Below are 22,746 nucleotides of genomic sequence, written 5' to 3' on the forward strand. Positions count from 1 at the left end.
TTTCCCATAATCATAAACAGCACCCATAATAAGTAACCTATTAACTGATAATCACCGTGTTCTAGTATTATTATTATCTTACTGATTGCACTGTACTGTATCATATTTTTTCTTGCTTGTTGTAAATTGTATTTATTTCTTATTGTTGTCATTTGTATGCATCTTAAATTAATATGTTTAGTCCCTTATATAAAACACTTAATATTATCATTGTGTATGAAATGTGCTATAGGCCTATAAATAAATTGGCCTTGCGTTTATTTAATCTGATCTAATCAGACTGAGTCATATCCTCAGAAACAATACGAGGTGACAAATAGACTATTTTTATATCTACTAACACCAAACAATGTACCTCATCTGATATTCAAAACACTGTAATCATGAGCAGAAACAAGACTAACTAGTTGTTTAATAGATTTAGATGTCTTTCCTTGCCATCTCCAAATCATTTTCCTAATTTAACACAGTTTGTTATGAAATGCTTTCAGCATGCTGGTTAATAATGGTTTATTAATAATCGCCCAGCCTGAAATATAAACTTTTTTAATATTATTTGAGCATAAAAACATTATGTGACAGTTCATTTGATATTTTGTTGCTAATTGAAATATGTTACTGATTCATGTAGATAGGACTTGGTCTTGGATGCCTGAAATAACCTTGGGTTTAATGCATTACTAAGTAATTAATTATTGTAATTTAATTACTTTTCCCTTAAAAAAAGTAGAGTAAGGGATGACTCAATTTCTCTGTAATTTAATTGCAGTTATTTCTGATGTAATTGCATTAAATACTGTATAGACTATATAAAACAACAGTGGATTTAACATCAAAATGTAACATCTAATGTTAAAATATGTTTTTAATGTAACCTTCTCTCTGTATATAGTTTGGTCAGTTCAAGAATCATGTATGCAACTTTATTTTATTTATCTGAAATATTTAAAAGCAGGTTTTTACGGGATTTAGAAAGTAATAATACAATACTTTTTAGAGAGAGTAATTAGTACAGTAATCTAATTACGCTGTTTAGATTTTGAAAAGTTAAAAATAAAAAATAATAGATTTTATTTTATTTTTAGTAATTTTACTACTTAAGCATATATTATTTCAGATAGCATTTTTGATAAATTTTAATTGATTTCTTTTAGGTATTTTTTTTTAAAGTTAATGTTATTTTGTTTCAGTTAACGTTTATTTTAGTTAAATTAAGTAAAATGCTTTTTATTAGGTTTTTTTTAAAAAATTAAAAATTTTACAAAATAAAATAACTAAAAACTCATATTAATAAAAACTATACTAATATTAAATAACACTGTTGCATTGTGGGATACAGTGTCTAACAGATGTAACAGGTCAATGCATACTAAATGCATAAGAAAATGAGTATATAAATGGTTTCAATGATTATTATAACTGATTATATGATTAAATGGAATAATAAAAATGATTATGTTTGAAGAATTATAGAATAGAAAGACGATAAAACAAACGTATGGTTGCTCTCTTAAAGCAGGATCCTTTACTGCTGTTGTTACATTAGTTCAGCTACATTACACAATACTAGAAAAAGTGTGAAAGAGAATCTGTAAACATTGCATGTCATTAAGTATGAAGGAAGCATCAGTTTCCTGTGTTTCTCTCAGATGGACAGCTCCCGAGGGCTGATCTGATTCAGCTTCTCCATGATAGACTTGTGCTGCTCGTCCCATTCATCCTTGGAAAGGGAGGATGGGTTCATCTCCAGGAACTGATACGCATCTTTAGACTGAACACTGAAGATGACTTGTGCTCTCTGACAGCATTCACCAAATCTCTGCCAGCACTGAAAGATTAATGCCACAAAAATAATTGATCACGTTTACTAAAAATATACATTGACAAATTCATGATGCGACCCAAATGACTCACTGTTCCCTTACAGAACAAAAATATATGGGAATATACTGCAAAATATGTGATTTATTAAATAATACATGTCCATATTTTGAAAACTAGTGCTTATATTTTTCAGTATACAGCAATATATGCATTGACAATATATTGTAACATACAGATATATTTACAAATGAAGACAAAGATAAATCTAATATTCATAATGTTTGTTCTTTTATTGAGTAAATATTGCACATAGATATTCCCATATAAATGTGAATGTACACACACACACACACACACACACACACATTCACGGAATGAGTTACAGCAGATTTCTAGTTCCTGGCATGCTTTGACTGAATGTCTAAATATCCAACGCGTCTGAGATTATTGGAGCAGCTCTGATGTGTCTGTGAGCAGATTGGGAGGCTTTTAGATTTAGATGTAAACACCTCACACTACAAGACAAACTTTGATGAAAATGGACACTGACCAAGGCCCTGGACAAGATTTTTTTTCTCAGATTGTCAGAAGGGGTAAATTGGGTATAAATCAGCCTAAAACTCTCTTAGTGTGAGCCTGGCTTAAGTTACCTTTTCTGCTTCTTCAATAGAGGTCTCAAACTGCTGCTTCAGATCATACAGCTCCTCAATGAGATGCTCATTAACAAAGGTGTTATCCTTCAGCCCATCTATCAGAGATCCCACGCTCTCCCAGAACTTCTGAAGCTCAACCAGAATGTGTTGGATTTGAGAAAGACACCTCTGGACGTCTACAAGGTGGACGGGACTGGGAATCACACCTGGACACACAACAGATACTGATTTATGAGAGATCATTGTGAGCCTTCAGGCCATTTTAACTCAAAGAAGAGATAATACAGTTTTTCCCATGAAAGAGTATGATACTGAATGCTTGATTGTAAAAGCTTTTCCTTTCATTGTTTATTTTACTATGTTTGAACGTTATGCTTGTATTTTATCTTTCATGTACTGCATGGTCTATTATATTTCTCACTTGTCACTAAAATTTGAATTGTTACAGTAAGTGTACAGCATAGTGGGGTTCATATTCAATGCTTTGAAATATTCTGTGCCTGCACTATAGGCAGAGCATGCATTAATTCTAATCGAATTTATTCATTTCTAATATAAAATACATGACAATAAAAGTTTCCTCCTCTCATAACCAAGTAAGCACCTCCTGTATATTAATGCATTATAATGGCTATTTAAGTGAGGTATGATGTACATCTATTTGCTACTGATAACGGTTGTTATTGGGGAATAACACACCTTGGAATGCCACAACTAACCAATCAAGTATTCAAGAGAGCTTATCTAAATTTGAGCTGTGTCCGAAATTGCTCACTCATTCCCTAATCCCTATATAGTGTCTGAGTGCACTAGATCATGAATGAATGAAATTCGGAGGAAAATCTTTAGTCTGGGGCACATAGAAAAACTCACCCATCTGTATTTTGCAATTGGCCAGCTGCAGGTGAAGATCAGTCAGTCTGACTTGGGTTGAGTACTCTTGTCTTAGCAGACTGGTCTTTTCAGAGGCGAGACGGGACAGTTCGGTGTTGAGAGCTTGAGTTTGAGCAGCAGTCGCAGCATCATAAGTGAATTTAGCAAGGAGTCCAACAAATGGCATAAAGATAGCAAGGACACCAAAGCCAATGTTTCTGGTAGAATCCGCTTTGATGCGATCCTGCAGCTCCCTGTTTTTTTCTTCAATTGTTTTCTCTATTTCGTCTACTTTTTTAACCTCATTTCTCAGCTCCTCCTCAAGCTTGGCCACAGCCTCCTCCAGAATCTTGATTTCCTGTGTTGTTCGAGTTAGTTGTTCTTCTGTCTCGATCTTTTCTTGAATCACATCACTGGTGCATGATGCTACACTTCGGTTGTGTTCATCATACCTAAATATGGTGCGTTTCAGATAAATGATTGAGTGCAGTGAATGGACTGATACACTTGTGTGATACAGTAGATCATTTGTTAGATTAACAATTAAAACAAGGTTTTATGCATTAATTTTACCATTCAATGAAATGGATCTTTCTGAAGGGATGTTTCGTTATTTACAAACACTGATTAAGAGAATGATTGTTTGCTGTGAAATACTAAACTTCCCCATGATGAGATGTTGAGGTTTCACCTCTTCACAATGTCTTCCACAGCTAGAATGATGTTATTAATCACTGCTCTGACTTCCTCCAGGTCCTTCACAGCCAGAGCAGGGTTATGGTTTTCAACAGCCGTCAACAGCGCCGGGAACAGGGAGGTAACCAGGGTGGAACTCGTATTAACACACTACAACAAAATATAATTTACCCACAAGGGTAGTCATTTAATAAAGTACATCATAAGTTTGTATCAATGTGGTAAAAACTGTCACATAAGTTAAAAACAGCTAAAAATAGAATTTTGTGGGATGTGTTTGGATTTCTACGGTGACCCGGAGGGGGTCTTCAGGGGCGTAAGATTATGGGAGGACACCAGGGACGTGTCCCAACCAATATCCAGCGACTGCCAAACTGTCTTAGTGTTAGAAAACTGTGCGCTTTCAAGGACGTGCATTTAATACATGTGGAATATAGTCACACCGGACGAGAAGCGCAGCTGCGTTTAGAACAACTCACAGGCATCGCACCCAACTCAAGACAGCAGTCCAAGACAGTTAATATAGAAGTTCACTTCAGGAATTAACAAAGGTGCATCGATGAGTTTGAAGTACGGTGTTTGACAAACCAGAAAGAGAAAGCGCATTCTAGAGTTGATAAACTGTTCAGCTCTGGTTTAGCTTTGGCGCTTGTCACTGTTACTTTTTACCCAGCAGTCCAACAGATGGAGGAGGGGTGGGACAAATACCAATCATCCTGTACAACAACAGAGAAGTTAATATTACATTTTTATATTCAGTAATATTCTTCAAAATGAGGCACTAGTAATACATTACTGCCGTGGATATTCAACCAAATCGACAGCTGGAAAACAGTATATGCAAAAAACGCTGTGCCACCAAAGCATTTTCACCAGCTGGCCAACTTCAGAAGAGCACCTGTCATTTTTCAGGTGGCTAAAACACTTGTGGAGACATGTTATTGAATATTTATTGTTAGCCATATGGCCTATTAGTCTTTTTTGCATTTATTCAATATACTGGAGCCAAACTTGAGAAAGTAATCCAGAATATTCCACTGCGTTCCTGGACAAGAAATGTGCGTAGCTGTAGTTATAGGTGTGGATTAGGCTAATTGTGAAAGAGCGTGCACGAGCGCCCTATTCATCAATGATTGGAATTCATTAACATACACTTAACTATCAAATCGGACGTTTACGAAGTGTTTGTGAATCCAGAGGAGAGTTTTCAGGAAGGTCGGTTTTATGCGCAAATTACTCATAATTTACTCCTAGTGTTGGGGAAAGTTACTTTTAAAAGTAATGCATTACAGTATTGCGTTACTTAGTTACTTTTTAAATATGAGCAGGGCTTGATTGTTTGTTTTCCATATAAAAGTACTATTTATAGCACATGTCAAAGCCCTTTCACACAAAAAATTGTAATGAATAAACCTCAGGCTGAAGGGAAAATAAATTCACGTCTGTAGAGTAGAATGCAGGAGAAGGTTCAACACTCTTCAGCAATAAAACATTTTTTTTTTTTTTTTTTTTAATGGAAGCACAATTGTTAGTTTATCTAAAGTCATTTTTGCTTAGTATGGTTGAACTGGATCAAAGGACAGCAGCAAAGACATTGGTTAATAATAACGGGATTAGATACATGCGTGTTATTTAACATTTAATTACTGCAGGTTTGCGTCATAGTCTTACGGTTTTAATTCATTTTGATGAATACTAAATCAGGTTTCGTTTTTTTTTTTTTGCGAGTGAGAGGAATTAATGCACATTCACATTTAGTCTAGAACTACAGTAACATCATGTTCACACAGTGCACACAACGCCTCTGTACTTCCGATTTATCCCAATATGGGGACAGGAGACTTGTCACTCAATAAATGGGAAAACACTGAAACTGCCGTTACTTTTTTGAAAAAGTAACTCAGATATATTCTTGTAAAATAAAAAGTAATGCGTTGCTTGTAGTTACTTGAAAAAAGTAATCCATTACGTAAATCGCATAATTCGCAGAAATAAAATGAAATGTTAAATTCCACCATTAAACTGCATATCCAGTAGGCTATAAATTACAGTCAACATAATCAAAGCTTTATTGGCATGTCGAGATGCTTTATTCGCATCTGAAACGTCTCTGAATTGATGTGATGGTAAAGACGTTCTGCGACTGAATAAATGCACTTCTTGTCAAGAAAAAAAACAGACAGAAACAGCAGTTATGGGGTGGCCATCCCTAGCTCCGCCCCTGCGTTAACCTCGTTAAATAATTTTAATGCGTTAAACTGAAATGAATCGCCTGCGTTAACGCACTAATTTTGACAGCACTAATATAAATACATTTAAAATATAAACATAACATTTTTCTAAAATATATAGATGCATTTCCGTTTATTTATATATACACATTATGTAAACATTTATTTTGGATGCAATTAATCGTTTGACAACACTAATATATTATATAACACTAGTTTTGCATAAAAATGCATTTTCTAGATTCTCAGTTTTGTAAGCCTCCCCAGCTTGTTAGAGCAGAGCTGCACTCCCGTCTTACCTTCAGGAGAACCGCCACAGAGGATTCAAACAGCAGCTTTGTTTCAAGAGCTCTTTCTCTAATCAGACACTCCAGCTTTGGGAAACCACCCAGACACAGGTAAGACAGATGATAGAGAAGAGCCGTTCGCTCCGCAGCTGGAAGAAGCTCATGGATGAACTCCGGACTCCATGAGGAAACACTGCTGGCAACAATCTCTGAGACACCAGACCAAACATTAGAGAGGGACAACAACCTCCGGGGTTCAATCAATGTTGAACAGGTCAGTCATATTGTAAGTAAAATGCTCTTGAGCTCTGGCTTAAATTTGTTTTAGTTAATACATTTGTGCATAAATGCGTTTAGATATGAGCCATTCTTGGTTCATCTTAAGGTTTACATCTCTTTAATCATCTTCTATTCAATACAGACTGCATTTGACTGATTTTAATCAAATGTATGCTAAACAATGTCTTTGACGTGACATACGGCCAATTATGGTGACCCATGCTTGGAATTCGTGCTCTGCATTTAACCCATTCAAAGTGCACACACACACAGTGAACACACACACACACACACCATGAACACACACACGGAGCAGTGGGCAGCCATTTATAGCAGTTATAGCAGTTTATAGTGTGGAGAGACTCCCCCACCTACAATCCCTGCCAGCCCGAGACTCGAACCCGCAACCTTTGGATTACGAGTCAGACTCTCTAACCATTAGTCCACGACTTCCCTGTAAGGTCTGTTTTGGGTTTTGTTTCTTGTTCATGTTTTCATGTCTTTTATTTGTGAAGTTTAGTCATGGTTCCTGTTTGTGTCATGCTTCCCTTACCCTCATGTATTCCTGCTATTGGTTATCTTGTTCATTGTGTCATGTCTTCATTGGTTGTTCATGTCATGTGACCCTCATAGTTTTGTATAAGTTTGCTCGTTAGTGCATTTGGTTTTGGTCGTGTATTATCGTTGTAACCTGCTGTTGGTGAGTTTAGTTTGTTCATGCCACGTCAAGCCTGTTCATGTCAAGTCTGTCTCAAGTCAAGTCTGCATCTGTTTGGATCATGTTTGGATTTTGGAAACCACTTTGTAAATAAACTGCACTTGGGTTCATACTACACTCGCCTTCAGTGGACTCCCTCGTTACAGAATACACGACCCCTACAATGAACCCAGCAGTTGGACGTCTCCTCTGCCTGCGTCAGGGCAACCGGGCTATAGAGGAGTATGTTGCTGATTTTTGTGAACTTTGCTATTTGGTGGATTTTAATGACGTGACCCTAAAAGACATTTTTCGTTCCGGTGTCGACGAACCACTTCGTTCCAGTCTGCCAGGGGGAACTATTTGTTGGTCACTGGACCGATACATTGACTTTGTTCTTGTGTTGGCCAGGTCACCACTGACTGTGGGTATTATGGATAGGGAGCCTGTTAACGTCATGCCTGCTGCTCCAAGACCTGCTCAAATCTTGCCAGGGCCTGATCACGTCATGCTGGCTAATCAAGAGCTTCTGCATAACATGGCTGCCATTCAAGAGCTGCGTCGCAAGATGGCCGCCACTCAAGAATCTCTTCGGCAAATGGCCGCAGTTCTAGAGTCTGCTCACGTCATGCCTGCCCAGCCAGAGTCTGCTCACGTCATGCCTGCCCAGCCCGAGTCTGCTCACGTCATGCCTGCCCAGCCAGAGTCTGCTCACGTCATGCCTGCCCAGCCAGAGTCTGCTCACGTCATGCCTGCCCAGCCAGAGTCTGCTCACGTCATGCCTGCCCAGCCAGAGTCTGCTCACGTCATGCCTGCCCAGCCCGAGTCTGCTCACGTCATGCCTGCCCAGCCCGAGTCTGCTCACGTCATGCCTGCCCAGCCCGAGTCTGCTCACGTCATGCCTGCCCAGCCCGAGTCTGCTCACGTCATGCCTGCCCAGCCCGAGTCTGCTCACGTCATGCCTGCCCAGCCCGAGTCTACGGGGTCTGCTCACGCCACGCCTGAGTCCCCGGCCAAGATGGCCGCCACGCCTGAGTCCCCAGCCAAGATGGCCGCCACCAAAATTTCCCCAAGGAATTTTTTTGGGGGGGGCTATAGTACCGAAGCTCCTGCTAATGCGGAGCTTGGTCTGGAGCTAATGGATGCATGGTTGGCGTATCTGACCTCCCATTGAATACCGCACTGTCTGTGATGGCGGTTGCCATTGGGTGCGTGTGGGCTGCACACTGTGCTCCTGAATCCTCGTCCTGCTCTGTCACGGCTATGGAGGCCGTGTGTGAATCCTTGTCCTGCCCAGTCATGGCTATGGAGGCCGTATGTGAATCCTTGTCCTGCCCAGTCACGGCTATAGTGTGCGCGCTTCAAGAGCACCCTCAAGTGCCCGCTCCTCCAGAGCGCCCCTCAGATCCCGAGTCGCCAGTTCCACCATGGTCTCCCGAGTCTCTAGTCCCGGCTGCTCTGCCCTGGTGGGCTCCGGTCCCGTCAGCTCCGCCCTGGTGGGCTCCAGCCCCATCGTCTCCGCCACGGCTCCCTGTCCTGCCTGCTCCGCCACGGCTCCCTGCCTTGCCTGCTCAGGCCTCGCCTGCTCCGCCATGGCTCCCTGCTCTCCCAGGCCCGCCATTGCCCCATGCTCCTAGTCCTGTTGCCCTTCACGGGCCTGGCCCACCATCCCTCCCCCCCATTCTGCCTCTGCTTCACCACCCCCCTGGACTTTTTTTGGGGTTGTTTTGAGTTTTTGTTTGGGCGTCGGGAGCCGCCCTTAGAGGGGGGAATATGTAAGGTCTGTTTTGGGTTTTGTTTCTTGTTCATGTTTTCATGTCTTTTATTTGTGAAGTTTACTCATGGTTCCTGTTTGTGTCATGCTTCCCTTACCCTCATGTATTCCTGCTATTGGTTATCTTGTTCATTGTGTCATGTCTTCATTGGTTGTTCATGTCATGTGACCCTCATAGTTTTGTATAAGTTTGCTCGTTAGTGCATTTGGTTTTGGTCGTGTATTATCGTTGTAACCTGCTGTTGGTGAGTTTAGTTTGTTCATGCCACGTCAAGCCTGTTCATGTCAAGTCTGTCTCAAGTCAAGTCTGCATCTGTTTGGATCATGTTTGGATTTTGGAAACCACTTTGTAAATAAACTGCACTTGGGTTCATACTACACTCGCCTTCAGTGGACTCCCTCGTTACATTCCCCTGTATATCTAACATCTCAGACATTCAAAAAGACTAACTAAGAACTTGACCTCTCAACATAGTTATTATAGTGAACACAGAATTGGTGAAAAACTGTTTAACTCCACAATTCAGTACTACATAGTTCAGAGTCTTTGTAATGCGTTTCAGCAATACATTTCTAACATTTGTAATGCGTTTGGAAACAATTCTCTGAATTCTCTTTACACAGACTTTAAGATTTGAAACAATGGTGGACAGAAGTAGTTGTAAACCCAACAAGGTTTTTAAACGACACACTGTTGTTGTTTCTTTCTTACTGTATACTTAGCCCGTCAAACTTTAAAAGAAATATCACATTCACATTCGCAGTTGTGCGATATGGCTGATTATATGTGGCAGTCATATATAATGCAGATATGACACATAAAACAAAGTTGTTATGTAAATGTACTACATAAGTACTGGCAATGTTCATTGTAAAAGTATTTTCCTGTAATTGTGTAATATTTGTGATGACATGATTTATGAACCTACAGATTGCCTTAAAAATACAAGTTTCAAATAGTTCAAATGCATTACTTTGTACTGAAGTCTAGTTTTTTTTTTTCCTTCATTTTTCATTTTCAGAAAAAAAAAAAAAGTCTGGAAGTGGAACCATTGAATTTTGCCCATGTCTGGTCTGTGCTAAAATAATTATATTATCAATTACTTACCCTTTACATTACCCTAGCGGCTAATGAACTGGAAGTTTCAGCCATAGCCTTACTTCGGCATTGAAGAATAAGGTTGATAAGGAGTTTGAAATGGAAACACTCACCTTTGCTATCAGCCATGTTTTTGCAGTGTACACTGGTGAAGACTCCTATAGAAAGGTCTTTAGAAGCGCGAAAGGAAGACAAAATGTGAGATATAATTAAGAATGTATGGCATCAGACGGTAAAAGATGGACATCACATGAAAATGTCTCTGGTTACTCATGTAAACATGGTTCCCCGAGAGGGAACGAGACGCTGCATCCTGGTGGACACTTTGGGGAACGCTGTCTGTGTGACCTGTACCTGAAGCATGTGTAAAACAACTCGGGCACCTGCTGAATAAGTCACCAAATTTTGTTGTCTGAAAAGACGTAAACAGGCAGGTCGAGGAGACGCAGCATCTAGTTCCCTCTCAGGGAACCATGGTTACACGAGTAACCAGAGACATTCCCCTTCTAGGGAACTAAACGCTGTGTCCTAGTGGACACTTTGGGTAATGATATCCAATCACGTCATGTCGAGGCGCATGCCTGTCCACCTGGTACACCAGACATACACCAAACCTTTCCTCAGAAAGGGGGCCAAGCCACTGATGCCTCGGGCCGCTCGCATAACTTGGTAAAAAGAGTGAGCCTGATACCAGATAAGGTTGAACACCCTAATCAAGCTAAGAACACAGCCATCCTCAGATAGCTACGCTATGTGAGCAATATTAGCCAGATACATAAGACCACTGAGAGGCTGGAAGCCTAGAGGAGTTCAAGATTGCTACCAGCAATCCCAGCTAGGACACAGTTATCCGCAGATAGCTCTATCCAAAGAGTCTTATGAAAAAGGACCTTCCTAAAGAGCTGCCCAGACCAAGGGAATGGCTATCTACTTAAAACCCTGCAGAGGAGATAGTACTGTCTAAGCCATGGATTTGGAAGACCGCTACTTAAAAACCCCAAGGAGGGGAGCAGTCCCCAAGCTAGCACATAGATGTCCTCAGATAGCCATGTACCTAGGAAGGGGCTACAGGACCAAAAACTAAAACCCCCTGGTAAACCTACCTGTGAAGCTGCCTAGACCACAGAGAGTGGGCTATCTACTTATTACCCTAGAAGGGGAGATAACTCCGTCTAGGCTATGGATTTGGAAGACCGCTACTTAAAAACCTCAAGAAGAGGAGCAGTCCCTAAGCTAGCACATAGATGTGCTCAGATAGCCATGTACCTAGGACGTCTTCAATCTTGGTAGGGGAATTCTTAAGAGTGGAGGTCTCGGCATAACGACTCTCTAAAGCGAGAGGAGACTTAGCTACACTCAACGCCAGAGGCCGTTAAGAAAGAGCCTACAGACTCATTACTGCCAAGGACGGAGCTCTGAAGAGTGGAGGCTTCAGCAAGATGATTCTCTTAACAAGATGAAGCCGAACAACACTCAACCCTAGATGAGGAGCTCTTAAGAGTGGAGGTCTCAGCATGACAACTCTCTAGAACGAGAGGAGACCTGACTACACTCAGCGCTAGAGACAGTTAGCGAGGCTCACAATAGAGTCTACATACTAATAGTACTGCCTAAGCGACCCTTCAGCAGAATGACTCTCTTAAAATGAGAGGAAGCCCTGTTCAGAAGTATCACCAGAGATACACAAGTGGAGTGGGGCCCAAAGTGAACTGGGGCCAGAACCAACTCAGAGAATACCCATACCATACAGGATTTTAGAAAGTGTGCAGGGTGCCTAACGTGCACGCTTACCACAATGTGGATTTTAGAAAGCGCACAGAAGCTAGCATGTACGCTTACCATAAACATGGATTTAGGAATAGTAGAACAGGAGGGGACCGACTGAGACTACCTAGACCACAAAGAGTGGGCCATCTACTTACAACCCTAGCAGGGGAGATAGCGCTATCTAGGCGAGAGTTCAGGGAGACTGCTACTTAAGACCCTAGTGAGGGGAGCAGTCACCGAGCTAGCACATGGCTATCCTCAGATAGCTACAGTATATGTAGGAAGGGCTACCAGAGGTGGAACTGACTGAAACTACCCAGACCTGGGAGAGTGAGCCATCTACTTACGACCCAAGAGGGGAGACACCACTGTCTAGGTACTGTCTGCTACTTAAAAACCATAGGCAGGGGAGCAATCACCGAGATAGCACATGGCTATCTTCAGATAGTTACGCTTCCAGGAAAGGGCAAGTTAACACACACAGCTAGCCTCAGAACGCTGTATCTAAGTAAGCCTGTCCTGCCATGGCAATGGCTGAAATATAACCACTACTTAGGTGACTATACTAAGGAGTTCCCCAATCTGTGTCAGTCCCACAGTAGGCTAAGCAAGTCACCGATATATTGACATTGCTCACAATAGGAAGATCCAAACCATAGTAACGATGCGCCAAGAAGCGAACACACAAAAACCCACTAGTCCAGATCAAAGCTTGATGCAAGCAACGACCATAACACTAGGTGGCTGGACACAGCTATCCTCAAATAGCCTTCCCTTCACATAAAGCTGAAGTTTGCCCACTACTTAAAACCCGAACTGGGGAGACAGCACAGTCTAGGCAAGGGCTCAAGGAGTGAAGTGACATACTACCAAGTATGGTGACCCATACTCGGAATTCGTGCTCTGCATTTAACCCATCTAACGTGCACACACACAGCAGTGAACACACACACACAGCAGTGAACACACACCCGGAGCAGTGGGCAGCCATTTTATGCTGCGGCGCCCGGGGAGCAGTTGGGGGTTCGGTGCCATGCTCAAGGGCACCTCAGTCGTGGTATTGAGGGTGGAGAGAGCGCTGGACATTCACTCCCCCCACCTACAATCCCTGCCGGCCCGAGACTCGAACCCGCAACCTTTGGATTACGAGTCAGACTCTCTAACCATTAGGCCACGACTTCCCACGAGACCACTACTTAAAGACCCCACAAGGGGGAGCAGTCTCCAAGCTGGAACACAGCTATCCTCTGACTGCAGATTCCAAACAAGACTTCAGTGCTTTCCTGAGAAAGCTTGTGCCCAATGGGAACCAAACCCTAGCTGTCCTCAGACTGCTATATTCCAAAGCAAAACAGCCTGAGCTGGAGCACAATCATCCACAGATGGCTATACTCTGAGCAGAGACTGTTCACTTATCACCCGGCTGAACACAGGAAGGAATATTGCCCGTAACCACTCTAGACTACTGAAGCACGCTGGGAGAGAAAGCTAACAGCTTCACACAACAGAGCATTCAGTATATCCATGCCCCTGAGGCTCCACACAATAACATGCATAATAGAGAGGCATGGCTGAGCTGAATATAAAAACAACTCATTAACTTTATTAACAAATGTATGTGTGTATTAGCAGCGTTTTCTCAAGTTAAAGAAGTTGAAGCTAAAGTTAATAAAATGAAAAATTTATGTTTTAAAGCTAGTGAATAAAAGTAAATGATCCACCCGCATGCCTCTGCTCAATGACTGGATCAGCTGTATTTTTGGTTGCAAAAAGCATATTTATTTTTCTCAATACTTTCATTTTTGTTTGCAAACCTTTATTGTCTTTTGCGATGCTTCATTTCTCTTGCTAATATATATGGCATTAAATTGACACCATAAACAAACGCGAGCCGAGCGCATTAAAGTGACTCTTCACAAAGATGATAAGGTTAGAATATGTCCTCAAGTGTTAGAAGCCCAACACGGAGGAACATATTCCTGAAAGCGCAGCTTGACTCACCAGGATGATGTTTCACACGCTCTCCACAGACAGACAGACCCCCGAAGACAGAAGCTGGTATTCAGCAGGTGCTCTTTTATACTGTTAAGTACCCGCCTATGACGTCACGGGCCATGTGGACCAATAGGATTGGAGTTGTTTTACACATGCTTCAGGTACAGGTCCCCAAAGTGTCCACCAGGTGTTACATACCACAGCACATCTCAAACCTATTGCATAATTACTCTCTGCCATTAAAAGGACAAGCATGAACAGGACAAATTGTTTCTTTTTCTGTTCTGAAAGAGAAAGAATTGGTCATACGGCTTTAGAACAACAGGGTGAGTTATTAATGACCGAATATTACTTGAGTGAATTGAGTCCACTGACTGTACACATCACTAGTGATGAAGGGCATTTATGGTAATTATCTTCCTCTAATATTTTTATCTTGCTCTAATGTTCATTCAAGCCCTTTCCACTAAAAACGCCAAATGAAAAAAAGAAAGAAAAATCTCCTTATCTTAAGTTGAACAACATTAGAACACAGCAGAAATTCAGCAGAAATATACACATTTGACCACATAACATTAATAATATATATTGATCAGCTTGAAAAAAAAGCTTTTACTGAAAATAAAAGGTGTGTGTAAAATAGGTACATCTCAGTAAACAGCACATTTTGTGACTGCCTTTCCATATTTGATATTAAAGCATCTGTACTGTATCCTGCTGTAATACATGTATTATCTCATGTTTAAAATATCATATAAAGTCAAATCCAATCATGAACTAAAAGTTGGATCCTCACATATTTTGTGTCGAGTTTCCCTCTCCAACTCATCTGCACTTCGGTCAAATATATAGCCAACAGCATGACACCCATTTTAAATCACATGATTCACAAGAATTTCACTGGGAATTTGTTTCCAGGTGCTACTCAAGCAAACAACCAAAAAAAAAAAAAAAAAAAAAAAATCACGTGATTTGATTGCAAGAAAATAACTCAAAACAGACCCATTAAACTTACAGACAATTTATACATGGCCATTTTTATATTAATGAGACGTATAATATTATTGAACATCTCTCAGAGTAAAACAGTTTGAAGAGACTCAAGTGAACGTCAGCATTCATCTGTGGTGCAAGTATATGATCACTAAAAAAAGACCTGTGAGTGTGTCTGAGTTAATCTCAATCAACCTCCAGTTGGATTATTTTGATTAGGTTAAAAAATAACTAAAGGATACAGCTTTACTAACACAATAAAAACATATGAAAACTCTATGACAAGTTTATTTGCAAAAACATAACTCTTGTTTTTTTTTATTTTTCAAAAATCATATATATATATATATATATATGGCCTAAACCTGGCTTAGTCTAAGCCCTGTATGTGAAACCAGGCCCATATGTTTTTTAGCACAAAAAATCTATTTTCTGAGATACGCATGGCCAAAAAAAGCAAGATAAAACATGAAAGCACTAATAATTTACGTTTAAATTCTAAGATTTGTAATTACTTTTTTTTGGAAAAGTCAAGACCCATTTTTCATTAGATGTTATTCATTTTTTCCAAACAGTGAAACAAAGAGGTATTTTTTTTTTTTTTACATTCGTGTTACTGTGGGTTTTACTCCATCTTCTGGAAGTCAGATGGCCGTATTATATATAATACTTTATAAACATTGGTAAATATAAAAGAAAATAGTGATTGCATTGTCTTTACCTTTCTTCGAAATGGGCTTAAAAATGGCAAAATCCGCCTGTTTCTGAATCATGCAATGAAAATGAGAACCCTTTAGGCTGTATTACTATCATGCAGAGACCTGTACATTGCTGTAAACTCCTATTATTCACATCTTGCAAATTCAACTGAATCCAATCCAGCCAAGCCGAAAGTCCCTTCAGGGGTTTTCTCACTAATCAGGATTGACAGTTGGTGTATTTTTCAGACAGCACATGTTTTAACAGGCGTCTTCACAAGCATATATATTTGGCCGGTGTCGTTGTTACAGGACAGTTGGAAAAGGACACTGGAAACAAAACATGTAAGTAGACCAACTTTTCCTTTCATGATATTATGTACTGTATGAGTTTTAAAATAATAAATAGGCTACATGATATATGTGATATTTATTCAATTCACAGAAAGACAAACGTATCATTGGAATATGTCTATACACAATTTTCCAGCATAGGGTGAAGTCATTACGTACCTTAACAACGACTTGGTACAAATATAATACCATTTAATGGAAATTATGTGAGTGCTGCTCTTCTCGTACAGCGAGACCCTCTTATTATTATGATTCTGTATCTCCTTGTACAGGAGACCTAATGTAACTATTGACTTAATAGTCAACGTTAATATATGTTAAAAGCATCTGAATACTTATTTCAGCATGAGTTGAAACGAGATATCAATATGCATCAGTCTGCTTGTAGTGAATGAAATTTTGCCATTGAATTTAGATTTTTACAATCGGGAGATCAAATTTAGGATGTTTTCTGCGCAATGTTTTATAAACGAGGCCCTAGTGGCGTAGGTCGAAAAACGTGTAACAACGGCATTTTTTTGCCGAACTTGTTCTTCTCCCTTTTCACATCACATAGGAAAGGCATTTTTATTTTTAATAAAAAATTAAGGAAATAATTGAAAAGTTTAAAATAATGTCCCTCACGAGTGTTTTCGGTTAAGGTTAGGGTTGTAGGGTGGGCTTTATTGTTATAATTTTAATAAAAATGATAATTTACACTCAATATGTTACTATTATATACTGTTTTATAATGTACTACAATAGCGAGGTGTATATATCTGGCACTGTTTGCACTATAAGTAGTATAAATAGCATCTATCTACTATTAGTGCAAAGAAAATACTATTTTTACATAGTGTAAATAAAATTCATTGCTCTTTCTTTTATATTTCTAGAGTCTGTAGCTTCACCAGTGTATGCGCTGTAGAAAACCATGGCTGATAGGAAAGGTGAGAGTTTCCATTTGATTTGTGTGTCTGAAGTAACAATTCTTACACGGTCCATTTCAAGTGCTCATAAGGGTCATTAAACCCAACTATGTCAGTACTCATGATTTGAACCATCACTGATGTTTGGTTTGGTGTTTCAGAGCTTGTCGCTAGCGGTTCCTCATGGAGCCCAGAGTTCATCCAGGAGCTTCTTCCGGCTGCGGAGCGAACGGCTCTTCTCTATCATCTGTCTTACCTGTGTTTGGGAAACTTCCCAAAGCTGGAGCGTCTGCTGAGACAACGAGCTGTTGAAACACAAATGCTGTTTGGATCCTCTGAGGTCGTTCTGCTGAAGGTATCCATGTTCATCTTCCAAATGCTTTATGAAATCCAGATGCACAAGAACTGATCACTGAAATGATCTCTTATTTTTAAGAGTAGAGAGTAGTTTTTGTTAGTCGGATCAGGGAAGGAAAGACTGGGAGATATTCTGATTCCAGATAATCATGGGAACTGAAGCCTAAATGGTGCACCAACAAGAATCATTCTGAAGAGCTGATAAAACGTTGTTTCTGTCCTTTGATGGCAAATGACCCTTATTTGAAAAGAACGTCTGTTACTTCTGTATTTACAGTGTGTGGGTACCAGTGAAAACCTGGTGAAATCCCTGCTGCCCAGTCTGAAGGTGGCTGCAGAGAAGAACAAACCTCATTTAGCAATAAAATTCCTAGAAAAAGCCAAAGGATGGATCGGTGAAATTATAAGCGACGTTAAAGAAATTGTGACGAGGTAAGAATGCGATGTTACCAAATGAAGTACAGTACCTTGCGAAAGTATTCATACCCCTTCATTTTTTTTTTTTCACGGTTTATGTTGCAGCCTTATGTTAAACTGCTTTAAATTGCTTTTTTTCCACATCAATCTACACTCAATACACCATAATGACAAAGCACAAAACAGGTTTGTAACAAATATGCAAATTTGTTCGAAATAAAATTCCATTGCATAAGTATTCATACAGTATTCTGGGACACTTACAATTTAGCTCAGGAGCACTCATATCACTTGTAGATGTTACTACACTGAGTAGAGATATCTGAGTAGAGATAACCTGTGGCAAATTAATTTGACTGAGTATGATTTGGAAAGGCACACACCTCTCAATAAAAGGCCTAACAGCTGAAAATGCATATCAGAGCAAAAACCAAGCCCTGAGGTCAAAAGAACTGCCCGTAGAGCTCAGAGACAGGATTGCATCAAGGCACAGATCTGGGAAAGTGTTCAGAAAAAATATTGCAGCACTGAAGGTTCACAGAAGCATGTAGCCTCCATTATCCATAATGGAAGACGTTTGGAACGACCAGGACTCTTCCTAGAGCTGGCCTCCTGGCCAAACTGAGCAACTGATGGAGAAGGGCTTTGGTTAGAGTGGTGACCAAGAAGCTGATGATCACTCTAGTTGAGCTCCATGATCATATATGGAAATGGAAGAAACCTACAGAAGAACAAACATCACTGCAACACTCCACCAATCTGTGCTTTATGCTGGTGTGGCAAGATGCAATCCTCTCCTCAGTGAAGACACAAGAAAACACACTTGAAGACACAGAAAAGCTCAATGCACCAAAATACTTAGATAGCCTTAATAAAAGCCCAGTCTCAGAGCATTCAGAACCTCAGACTGGGCAGAAGGTTCATCTTCCAATAGGACAATGAACCTAAACACAGCAAGAGTGGCTTATAGACAACTCTGTGAATGTCCTTGAGTGGCCCAGCTAGTGTTATGGGATGTTATATATCATGTGATCGACAGTCGATTGTTTTTGGCTGTCTTGTTCTGGGCTGTTCTGTCCGAATACAGTTCCTGAGCTGCACTAGCATGTCCGCCTCTTGTTTTATGCTTAAAGTGCTGCATGAACAGCCAGAGCCTGGGTTTGAACCCAATGAAATATTTCTAGAGAAACCTGAAAATGTGCATCTGCCCCCATCCAACCTGACAGAACTTGAGAGATTAACAGGTGGGGAGAAGAATGGCAGAAAACTGCCAAATGCAAACGTGCAAAGCTTGTCGCATCATGCCAAAAATACCTGAGACTGTAAAGGTGCTTCAGGCTAAGTACTGAGTTAAGGCGTAAATACTTATGCAATGTACTTATTTCAGTGTTTTGTTTTTAAAAAATAGGCAAAGTTGTCACAAATCTGTTTTGTGCTTTGTCGTTATGGCGTATTGAGTGTAGATTAACGTGAAAAAAAAGTAATTTAAAGCAGTTTAACATAAGGCTACAAAATAACAAAACGTGAAAAACTTTTGGAAAGCACTGTACTTGCTAAATGTTTCAAAATGCCTGCCTTCTGATGCACATCCAGGTACCAGAAACATAACGGCGATGTAGCCAAATCAACCAGCGACATAATCACTGAAAAGGATGAGACCGATAAGAAGCAGAAGCAACTAACCAGTGAGATGGAGGTGCTTCAGAAGATTGTGGAAGGCCTGGATGCAAACCTTCGTAAGATTAATAAAGACATACAAGATAATGAGAAGATGATTGAGCAGAAAAATGCAGAGATACACAAGTTTATCAACAGCATCACCAACACCAAGCAAGAAACGATGACACCAACACCTGCAGGGATGCCCATGATGGGATCAAGTGTTGCTATATTTTCCATGATTGTGCCATTTGTGGAAAGTATTATGGGTTTCATTGCCAAAATGGTGACGTCCACTTCACAGGAATCTATGGTCAAAACTCTTCAGACTGGTTTATCTGAGCTCAACAGTGCACGGCAACGTCTGAAAGAACAAGAGTGGGAAATCCAGAACAAACTGATGGACAAGCAGCTGCAGCTGGCCAAACTAAAGATAGAAAATGGTCAGATCCTACAGTCAATTCTTGTTTATATTCAACAAATATTCCTCAAGTGGATTATGGGTTTGTTCATTTACTTCTCTATCTGCTCTTACAGGTCAGTTGCCCAGCGTTACTCACCTCGATGAGGTCCAGACATGCCTGTCACGAATCCAGCAAATTCTGATCCAGCTCCAGAAGTTCTGGGAGACAGTGGGTTCCCTGCTGGACACACTGAAGCAAAGGACCTTCGCTGGAGAGGATTGGATTGAGGAGCTTGCTGATATGAAAGAACATTTCCTGGAGTCCATTGATGCAGCTAAAGAGGTAAACCATGATGATAATGATGTTTGACCTCTCTAAACATCTTGTTCCTGAAGCGTCTGACCTCTAATGTTACATTTGATTTGAACAGGGATGGACACAGTTTGGCAGAAGCTGCATAAGGGCCAACAAGATCTTCAGCATTCAGTCGAATCAGGCCTACAAGTTCCTGGAGATCAATCCTTCATCTCTGTCCAAAGAACAGTGGGAGAATGAGTATGAGAGTGTGAAGGAGAAACTGGAGAAGATCAAACCAAACACTGTCAAAGCCATTACAGAGTGAGGTCTAGAAAGAAGAATTAAAATGAGCGAAACAATAGTAATGCATGAACCTAAATTTTGCTCTCTTTGATATCTAAATGTGACCCGTTCTGGCAAAATGAGTGTGAATGCGCACAGGCTAATTTTGAGCTACACGCAAAAAAAATAGTAAAAAATTATGATTCTGGTCGAATTTGACGTTTTCACAAAAATGAGTTCAGTAAGGCCTCGTCTAGCAATCCCAACGCTCCAAATAGTAATTAAACATCTAAAAGTATCTTTATTTGTATGTTTTCTGAGAGGAGTACCTTTTCTCCGCTCGCTTCTCGCACTGACTGATAAATACACAGAATTACATTATTGAAGTATTCACGCAAACATAATCGGTTACGTCTTAAGTGAACGTTTGGGGGAAAATATATGATGTGTAACGTTATATCAGATCCGTGCATTGCAGTAGGTCTTAATATATAGGCCGTCTGTCTCAATGTTAGTCTAACAATAAAAGAAAAGAGGGAATCAGCTGCTGCTCTTGATTGAACAGCTTTTGTAGTTTTAATAATCAATTTATTTTGTAATGAACACACTAAAATAATTTTTTTATTTGATTATTTGGTTTTCTTACTTGAATGCTTTTGTTTTTGATGCAAAATGAAAATGGTAATGCATTATTTGTTTCTTATAGGCTACTGCTACAGTTTTTTTGCATCTGTTCTTATAATAAAGATAAAATAACATAAATAGCTATATTGTGATTATTAATATAGTAATTATTATTAAGAAAATAACTGGAGGTAAAGATGCAATGTTGCTCAGTGATTTTGCTTTGGAACCTTGGAAGAAAACTTAAACTCGATTTTTCTCAAAACTGACTTTGCTGACTCTATCGACTTCAAACGAGTTGATTTTTTGTCCGTTTCCAACAAATCGTACATCATTTTGAAGGATGCATCATACATCATGCTTTTAATGGAGCATGTGAAAATAAAAATGACTCATTTTTTTTTATTTGCTCATTGTGACTCATTTTTTCAGCACAGGTCACAAACTGTAATACGGAAAACTAATTTCCCAAGTACTATTCATTTCTTTTATTTGTACATCTGTTTGTTTACGGAGCTCACCTTTAGAGAGAGAATAACAGATCTCCTGCTTTTAGATTTTCTTTTTACTCCTGTTTGAACATTTAAAAAATGACCCATGCATTATCTGTAAAACTGCACTGAAACAACATGTACTGAGAAAATCAAATAAAATTGGCTTGATTTCAGAGTTCTGTGTTTGCCAGCCTGTGACTATTTTCCAAGTCCTCTAAACTCATATGATCATTTAAGGAACAGACGCAAATGTATGTGATTCACTGATAATCTTCATAATCTAATTATTATATTATATTGTATTTATTCATATTTTGAATTGGTTTTATTTTTATATTTCCCATTTTCCATGTTTCGCTGTGATCCGACCAACCGGTGAAATGAAACTGACAGATCTCCCTGATCACATGAGCTCCTCGCTGGAGTAAAAAACACATAAAAATACAAATAATAATTACAAAAAGTCATTTTAATTATACTACATGGATCTACAAGCAATTGAATCATAGTGTGTCCTTAGGTTGTCACACATGGCTTTTGCTAAATAAACAATGACACGGTGTGATATGTCATGTGTTGTTGATCATCTGAGGTTTTATTTTCCAAATTTTCAGACATGCCAAGGACCAGATTTTTTTAGTATGTCCTGATACGGAAAACCATGCAATTCAATAGGGTGTCCTTCCTTTTTCACATGACTGTACACTACAGTAAAAAATACTTACAACACAATTCTATTGTTTTTTAAAGTTGAGGAATGACCCAGGTCTTCTTCTCAAAAGTACATTTTCAGAGTTTTTCTCCATTAACATCATGTTGTTTTAAAGTTCTTGGTGTCATTTTTAGATTTTTCATGAAGGGAATAGCATCTGCTGCCCTCTTCTGGACAGACAAACTGTCACACAATCTTTAACTTTATTTTTCATACTTAAAACAGATAATCCATTCATTTGTCTTGACCTTTTTACACCATTTGCATTATTTCAGGATTTCTCAGTGTAACCCATATTGGTTAGTAACTAAGACCAGTCTACTTTTTTACAAATTTTTTCTTTTGTTTTCTTGTCGTTTATTTTTCTTCTCT

At 39.5% G+C, this 22,746-nt stretch overlaps 2 protein-coding genes across 2 annotated transcripts; one reads left to right on the plus strand and one right to left on the minus strand.

Moving 5' to 3' along the window:
• Positions 1-1,166: 1,166 nt before the first annotated feature.
• Positions 1,167-14,224, minus strand: LOC306864597 (uncharacterized protein). The gene is made up of 7 exons (XM_079408709.1): positions 14,182-14,224; positions 10,527-10,583; positions 6,577-6,773; positions 4,042-4,196; positions 3,351-3,802; positions 2,475-2,683; positions 1,167-1,828 (listed from the first exon to the last, which is right to left on the minus strand). The coding sequence occupies exons 2-7, from the start codon at positions 10,540-10,542 to the stop codon at positions 1,646-1,648; spliced, it is 1,212 nt and encodes a 403-aa protein (XP_079264835.1). The 5' UTR covers positions 10,543-10,583; positions 14,182-14,224; the 3' UTR covers positions 1,167-1,645.
• A 1,866-nt stretch (positions 14,225-16,090) lies between these two features.
• On the plus strand, positions 16,091-21,840 carry LOC306864598 (uncharacterized protein). Its single transcript, XM_079408710.1, has 7 exons — positions 16,091-16,211; positions 17,096-17,149; positions 17,290-17,483; positions 17,763-17,917; positions 19,496-20,004; positions 20,099-20,307; positions 20,396-21,840. Exons 2-7 carry the CDS (start codon positions 17,134-17,136, stop codon positions 20,585-20,587), a joined length of 1,275 nt encoding a protein of 424 aa, XP_079264836.1. The 5' UTR covers positions 16,091-16,211; positions 17,096-17,133; the 3' UTR covers positions 20,588-21,840.
• Positions 21,841-22,746: the final 906 nt, after the last annotated feature.

The sequence above is a fragment of the Barbus barbus genome (assembly GCF_936440315.1).
Source record: "Barbus barbus genome assembly, chromosome: 46".
In the NCBI taxonomy this organism is placed as follows: Eukaryota; Metazoa; Chordata; class Actinopteri; order Cypriniformes; family Cyprinidae; genus Barbus; species Barbus barbus.

Bases quoted from the DNA above. Each gene is read 5' to 3' on its own strand.
- LOC306864597 (XM_079408709.1), bottom strand. The intron at 4,197-6,576 runs GTAAGACGGGAG...ATTTTGTTGTAG, and splicing joins CTGTGGCGGTTCTCCTGAAG to TGTGTTAATACGAGTTCCAC. The intron at 2,684-3,350 runs GTGAGTTTTTCT...TTGTGTGTCCAG, and splicing joins CAATTGCAAAATACAGATGG to GTGTGATTCCCAGTCCCGTC.
- LOC306864598 (XM_079408710.1), top strand. The intron at 17,484-17,762 runs GTATCCATGTTC...CTGTATTTACAG, and splicing joins CTGAGGTCGTTCTGCTGAAG to TGTGTGGGTACCAGTGAAAA. The intron at 20,308-20,395 runs GTAAACCATGAT...TGATTTGAACAG, and splicing joins CCATTGATGCAGCTAAAGAG to GGATGGACACAGTTTGGCAG.